At 35.7% G+C, this 7,259-nt stretch overlaps 1 protein-coding gene across 1 annotated transcript; it reads right to left on the reverse strand.

Annotated features, from left to right (window-relative positions):
* Positions 1-754: 754 nt before the first annotated feature.
* LOC102120276 (olfactory receptor 13C8) lies at positions 755-1,785 on the reverse strand. The gene has a single exon (XM_005581148.3). The coding sequence runs from the start codon at positions 1,715-1,717 to the stop codon at positions 755-757; it is 963 nt and encodes a 320-aa protein (XP_005581205.3). The 5' UTR covers positions 1,718-1,785.
* Positions 1,786-7,259: the final 5,474 nt, after the last annotated feature.

Genomic DNA, 7,259 nt, shown 5'->3' on the forward strand with positions numbered 1-7,259 from the left:
GGGTAAGATCCTATCCTCAGGGAGCTTATATGTGTGGTGGACATTGTACAGTAAATAAATGAACAATTAAAAATGAATATATAATACATCATGTGCTGGTTAATATTTACTTTGCATACTAATAAATAATGAATGTAATATAGGTCATAAATTGCTTTTTCAAATGCCTTTTGCCTTGATTATTTTCTGAAGATTGGAGAGTGATTATTTTTTGCTCAGGCTTCCAAAGAGATTTTCAATATTTATCCATGATAGTATGTTTTAACACCAGGAACATGTTTTATTTCTATAGTTATATGTTTTTAAACAAAAATCTAATAGTAAAAGGAAAATATTTCTTTTTCGAGATGAAGTCTCGCTCTGTCACCCAGGCTGGAGTTCAGTGGCACGATCTCGGCTCGCTGCAGCCTCCACTTTTCTCATTTAAGCAATTCTCCTGCCTCATCCTCCCAAATAGCTGGGACTACAGGCCCATGCCACCATACCCGTCTAATTTTTGTGTTTTTAGTAGAGACAGGGTTTTGCCATATTGGCCAGGCTGGTCTCGAACTCCTGACCTAGGTAACCCACCTGCCTCAGCCTCCCAAAGTGCTTGGATTACAAGCTTGAGCCACTGTGTTTGGCCCAAAACTATTTGTACCATATGGTTTTGAATGCCACATGGGAAATTTGTTTTCACGTGGTAATTTTATCTTTCTGAATTTTATGTCTGCAGTAGCATTGAATATTAAGTCATGTAGTATAAATAAAGTATTCATTTTCCATCAGAAAAATGTTTCCTACACAGTATGTTTTTGACAGCAGCCTTTACATCCTTGTTTCGCAGACTATAGATGAGAGGATTGAGCATGGGAGTCATCACTCCATAGAAGAGGGAGATGAGGGCCTCAATTATGTCTTCACTACTGGAATCAGCAGAGACTTTAGACTCAGGCTTTGCGTACATGAAGAAGATGGTTCCATAGAATATAATCACCATTGTCAGGTGGGCTGAGCAGGTGGAGAAGGCCTTATGTTTTCCTTCAGTCGAAGGAATCCTCAGAATAGTGGCAACAATAAATATGTAAGAGATGGAAATTACTAACAGTGGAATAACCAAAACAATCAGATTTGACCCTGTCATACTAATTACATTGATTGAAATATCATCACAGGCCAGTTTTAAGATAGTCAGAATTTCACAGACAAAATGGTTAATGACATTATTAGCACCGAATGGTAACTGCATTGCAAGAGCTGTCTGCACTACTGAGTCCACAAGCCCAGTGACCCAGGACACAGCTGTCATGGCCACATAGGCACCCTTGCTCATGATGACAGGGTATCTCAGTGGGTAGCAGATGGCCACATAGCGGTCAAGTGCCATTATGCCTAAGAGCATGCACTCCGTGGCCCCCATGGCAAAAGAAATAAACATTTGCACCATACAGCCAGAGAAGGAAACCCTTTTCTTTACTGCCAGAAAGCTGGCAAGAATTAGTGGGACAGAGGAACTTGTGTAGCAAACATCGAGGAAGGAAAGGTTACAGAGGAAGAAATACATGGGAGTGTGCAGGTGAGAATCACAGATGATAACTGAGATAAGGACTCCATTTCCAAGCAGAATCATCAGGTACATCCACAGAATTAGAATGAAGAAAACTGTCTGGAGCTTTGGGTGGGCAGAAAGCCCCACCAGGACAAATTCTGTCAACGTGGAGTCATTGGTCCTTTCCATATTACATACACTGTTCTCCAACAGAACTCTGTGAATGATAGAACAGGAATATGTTAATACAGTGTCTGTGAGAGCTACTTTTAAGAATCATATTCTGTATTATTGCAGTTCTGTATTTGGATGCAACAATATAAGTTTGGGGAAAATTTCTTCCTGTAAAACCCAGGCCACTAGAGCAGGAATCCTAACCTAACTGTCTCAGAGTTAAGAGAGAACACCTATGATTATAGGATCTTTGGATCCCAATCCACTTTATTGCTATTTCCACAAGTTCTGCCTCTTAACCCATTGGCTGCAAATCAGTGTCCTACAGCCTGGATTCAGCAGACAGGTATGCTTTGTTTGGCAGTGATTGTCTGTACTGTGTTTAAATTTGAAATAGAGATCAACATTCTCATCAACAGATATGGTATAAAAATCTGTGCCTTCAGCTTGTCTTTGAATAAATTAGAATATTTGAAAACATTATACCTGTCTCTGTCATGGAGCTTAGTTATATTAATAACTGACCCATTGGATCCAATGCATGTCTCTCCATTCTACCAGACTACTCTCCTCACTCTCTCTTGTCACTGGAGGTGGATATAAGTTATTAATTAACATGTTATTCTCATGTTATTCTCAATTGTTGGTTTCAATTGTTTATATTACCTGGCAGGATCTTAGATGGATTTGGAATCTTGACCCATGGCTGCAGGGCCAACTTATCTATTAGGCACAGTACACCCACCATATTGTGAGAAACCTAGGAAAATGTTTTGATATCTTTTAAAATATGAAGAAAAAAGTGAACTTTAAATTTTAATAAATACTATATTTGTTTGTATAACGATGCAGAAATAAAATATAACTTTTAAATCTTTATGGAAATAAGGCCCCACAAAGGCAAAAAAAAAAAAAAAAAAAAAAAGTGCCTAGGGCCCATCAAAATCATCATGTGGCCCTGTGTGAGCATCTTTTGAAAACTCAGTCTGGACTACTGGTGGTATAGTAGTGGTTATGTATCTGCATATAACCTCTTTGAGGAGAGTAACCTCGTTGAGAAAAGGAACATACCTTCATATTCCTCCAATATCTTTTTTCAGTATAATGAGGAAGTATGCATTCAAAGAAATGATTTTAAAAAAACTGAATACATTAAAAATATTTACAACGCCAATTTTATCACGGGCTTTGATTAAAATATGTAATGGTGTTTATCATAGCCTCTACCTAATTTATTTTCACACATGCAACAACTAAAGAATCAATTGTGATAATAGTGCTTTTATTCAAAACTTATACATTGAACTAAACCAATGATGTCTAACCATTAATTATTGAAAAATAAAATTTATAACTAATATATATAAAACAAATAAAAAGAAAAATTTCTCCAGTTGAAGTTACACTAGTGCACAGGGGAGAAGAAAACACCATTCTTTGCTTGTTTATTCACTCTTACTCCCTCAGTTAAGTTTAAGAGGATTCCAGGGAGCATAGTTTTAAAATCGTCAATGCACTTCGTAAAACATTAATAATCTGCATTTTAATCCTTTAATCAAAAACAATAATAATAAAATAGTAATTTATGTATTGATTATGCCAGATACATTTCTAATTTTTTTTATTCGTAACAACCCAAGGAAATGGGACTAATATTGTAGGAGATAAGAATTATCCTTTCTTAAACATTTGGTAAACATCATCAGTAAATTATGGATGAATAGACTTAAGGAAAAAATAGTAATTATTTCGAAAGATGCAGAAAACACATTTAGTAAAGTTCAATTTATAATTTTTATAGAAACTATCTGAAATCCTCAAGCAGAAGGTAATGTTCTGAACTTCAAAGAAAACTACCAAAAAAACTATGTTAAGTTACTATTCACTAATACTTAATGGAGACAGGTTATACATTCTTAAAGTTTTTTTGTTTTGTTTTGTTTTTTTTGAGACGGAGTCTTGCACTGTCACCCAGGCTGGAGTGCAGTGGCACAATCTCAGCTAACTGCAACCTCCGCCTCCTGGGTTCAAGTGATTCTCCTGCCTCAGCCTTCTGAGTAGCTGGGATTACAGGCGTGCACCACCACGCCCAGCTAATTTTTGTATTTTTAGTAGAGACAGGATTTCACCATGTTGGTCAGTCTGGTCTTGAACTCTTGACCTCAGATAATCTGCCTGCCTCAGCCTCCCAAAGTGCTGGGATTACAAGTGTGAGCCTCCGCACCCGGCCATTTTATGCATTCTTATTCAGATCTGGAATAAGATAAGGATGCCCACTTTTATAGTTATTCTTTAATATAAAATTGGTAGTCTTGGTTAAAATCATAAGACGAGGAAATGACTGAAGTATAGATTAAAAAAGACAAAAATTTATAAGACCAGATAAGAAAAATTAGTAAGACTTCTGGAAGTGAGCTTAACAGAAAAATCAATAGCTTTCTGTATATTAACAACAAATGATAAAATAATAGAAATAAATATAACAAAAATTAAAGATCTATGTTTATCTCAACAAGGCCTACATAAGACCTTTACAAAAATTCTTCAAAAATTATAATGAAGGGCATAGTAGAATATGAGTAATTGAAAAGGTATGACATGTTAATAGGTAGGATAAAAATATAAGAATGCTGTCACTTCCCTCTCAAATTAGTCTATACATTCAATTGAATGCATTAAAGATTTAGCTGGGTTTTTTTTTAGGGATATGAGTACTTATCCTAAATTCATGTGAAAGAATAAAAGTATACAACTTGCATAGTCAGTTTTATAAAAGAAAAATATGAGGGAGCATTCTGTCCCAGCCAGAAAAAGAAATGTAGTTTTAATAGAAGAGACTATCATAGATTAAAAACAAAAAAAAAGATAAAAGAAAAAGAGCAATTGGCTTCTGATGCCATAAAAACAACATAATATGGATTAAGTGAATAAAAAATTGAGGTACTTACAAAATTTTATGAGTGTAGTTAGACCAAACATTTTTAAAAATAAAGTTTTTCATCTAGGTAAAGAAAAAAGTCAGTTATAGAGTAGATGGTCAGCAATGGAGAACAAAAGGAAGTTTCCAAGTTCTGGTGAAGGCAGGGTTCACCCAAGGAATTTCAGTCTTGTGGTCCCACTGGAAAGGTTATCCTTAGTGTGGAGGAAAATGAATCTGGCATTTGTATTAGCCCGATGCCATGAACTATGCCATTCACATAAGTAATCCTCTTGATCTGACTTGTGTTCCCTTCCAATGACAAGCCTGCATTCAGGTAACTTGCATATAATGAACGAATGAGCAGAGAAATTTGGTGGCTGCTCCCCCTAGGCCTTTGTTTCTCATTGGAAAGCTTGGCACTGTACTTTCTAGTCATATCTGTGAGCTCATGTGAATCTACACCTGTGAATGAGATCCAGCCTCTTCTTACTTACCAAATCAATTTTAAGTCTGTGGGACTAAGGGACAGAATGTGGACCTTGGTAAAATCACCACAGCATTGCTATGTAGTGAGGTGTTATTTATAGGAAATCAGTCACTTTTCCCCAGGGAGGCCTCTGAATCACTACACGTTTTATTCAAACACCCAGATTAAGTACAGATGCACTTCAAAGAAGGAGAAATCTTCTGAGAGAGGGGTAGCACAAGATTTCATCACATTAATTGAATTTGGTCCTCATGAGCTGAGGGGGAAAAGGCTCAGGTAATAGACTGAGGCTAAAAGGCATCAGTGGGAATTCTGAAGAAAAAAACAATTACAGGAGGATAGCAGGAAAAGAAAAAAAAAAAAAAAGAGGAGAGCTGCTTTGCCAGTTTGTGATGAATATCAAATGTAGAGTTAAGGAATTATAATTTATTATCTAGGCAATTTGGGAGCCACTGGAGTTTTGATCAGGGGATATTAAAGCTGAAACACACACAAACACGCAAGATTGTTATGGGAATATTCTTCAGGGTCGTGTACTTTTCTCCCCAGTATTTGACTGTGACCTATGCTTTGTAGTTCTGTAAGTGTTTTTCACGACAATTGTTGACACCTTCTTTGGCTTGTAGAGAAGCTGACTCAAAATTCATCTTCTTTGGAAATGGATACATAGTAGTTCTTTTTAGGTTAAATCGATAATAAAACATTTTATTTTAATAATTTATTTTATTTTTTAATTTTTTGGCTTTTTTATTTTACATGCTTTAAGAATTCTTTTTTTTAACATTCTTTCTGTTATTTTATTTTATTTTATTTTTTTAAATTATACTTTAAGTTCTAGGGTACATGTGCACAATGTGCAGGTTTGTTACATATGTATACATGTGCCATGATGGTGTGCTGTACCCATTAACTTGTCATTTACCTAATTTATTTTATTTTCTAAAAAGAGATAATCCTGTTTCCTCTGAGCTTTTAGCCAAGTTTTAGAATAATCACTGGAAACTAAAGTGTTTGTAGTTTCAGTTTGAAGGAAAGGCCAAAGTTTTGTTGGGTCCTTCACAGCTAGATCTTAACTGATTGCTTTAGCTATTAAACTAATGAAACTCATCAGGCTAACTGCCCCATTCTGCCTTGGTTTTCCAGTTTGTTTCACTTCTGTGAAAGTGACTTCATTGAAACCCAGAGAAAAAGAAAAACATCTCAGTTAATAAGATAAAGGACTTACGCCCTGGAGGTTATAGGAACCAAACCCTTCTTCTATTCATGCCCCCAGCCCCCCTTTTTAAAGAAAGCTTTTGTCTCTTCCATCTCCCCCTCCAGTTTTTCTTCTAGAAGTAGTAAGTACATTAAGGCATTGTTCATTATGTGAAAAACCACACATTCCTTTTTTCTTCAGTTTTCGCATAGAGGCCCTAGGGTGTATTGAACATTATTAGCAATAGTAGTCAAATGCACATGAGCTGTAAAGAATCTTGGCTGCACCTCTTATGAGCTTTGTAGCATCGTGCTGCATTTCTAGCTTCTCTCAGCTCAGTACAATAAACTTAGCATATATGATAACAGTTAAACTCAGGTCAAGCTAACGAGCCTCTGTTAGCCCCACTATATAAGTTTATGGTAGAGAGTAGGAACTTAAAACACATTAGATTCTTTTTTGGGTCATAATTAGTTACAATTAAAAGTGTATGTGAACAAAAGCTACATTCTAAGGCAAAGAATAAACAGACACTGGTCACTGGTAATTCTGGTCCAAAGAGCTTCCAGAAAAGGTTAGTGGAAGAGGTAATTTACATTCCTTCATATTTACAGAAAATTATATGCAATTTGAATTGCATTCATATTCAGTTATAGAAAATGTATTTTTTGTCTTACATAATTTGAACCCAACAATGCTTTTGAATATAACCACACAGGTGATATGATGTCTCAGCTATTTAAAAAATACTTTCAAACATAGTGGGCACAGCAGCTGCTGAAAATGGTCCAATTATAGTATTGCAGTTCTACACATTTGGAACAGAGAATTAAATTTTTTAGCAGATTATAGGTCCAATAATAGTGTTCAAATTGCTTGGCTCTTGAAGAAAATGGGAGAGAATACATCTGTCTTGCAATGATGTTTCTAGGTTAGAGCACCAGACAGCAGAATC

This window comes from Macaca fascicularis, chromosome 15, assembly GCF_037993035.2.
Source record: "Macaca fascicularis isolate 582-1 chromosome 15, T2T-MFA8v1.1".
NCBI lineage: Eukaryota > Metazoa > Chordata > Mammalia > Primates > Cercopithecidae > Macaca > Macaca fascicularis.

Bases quoted from the DNA above. Each gene is read 5' to 3' on its own strand.
- LOC102120276 (XM_005581148.3), bottom strand. From the start codon at position 1,717: ATGGAAAGGACCAATGACTCCACGTTGACAGAATTTGTCCTGGTGGGG.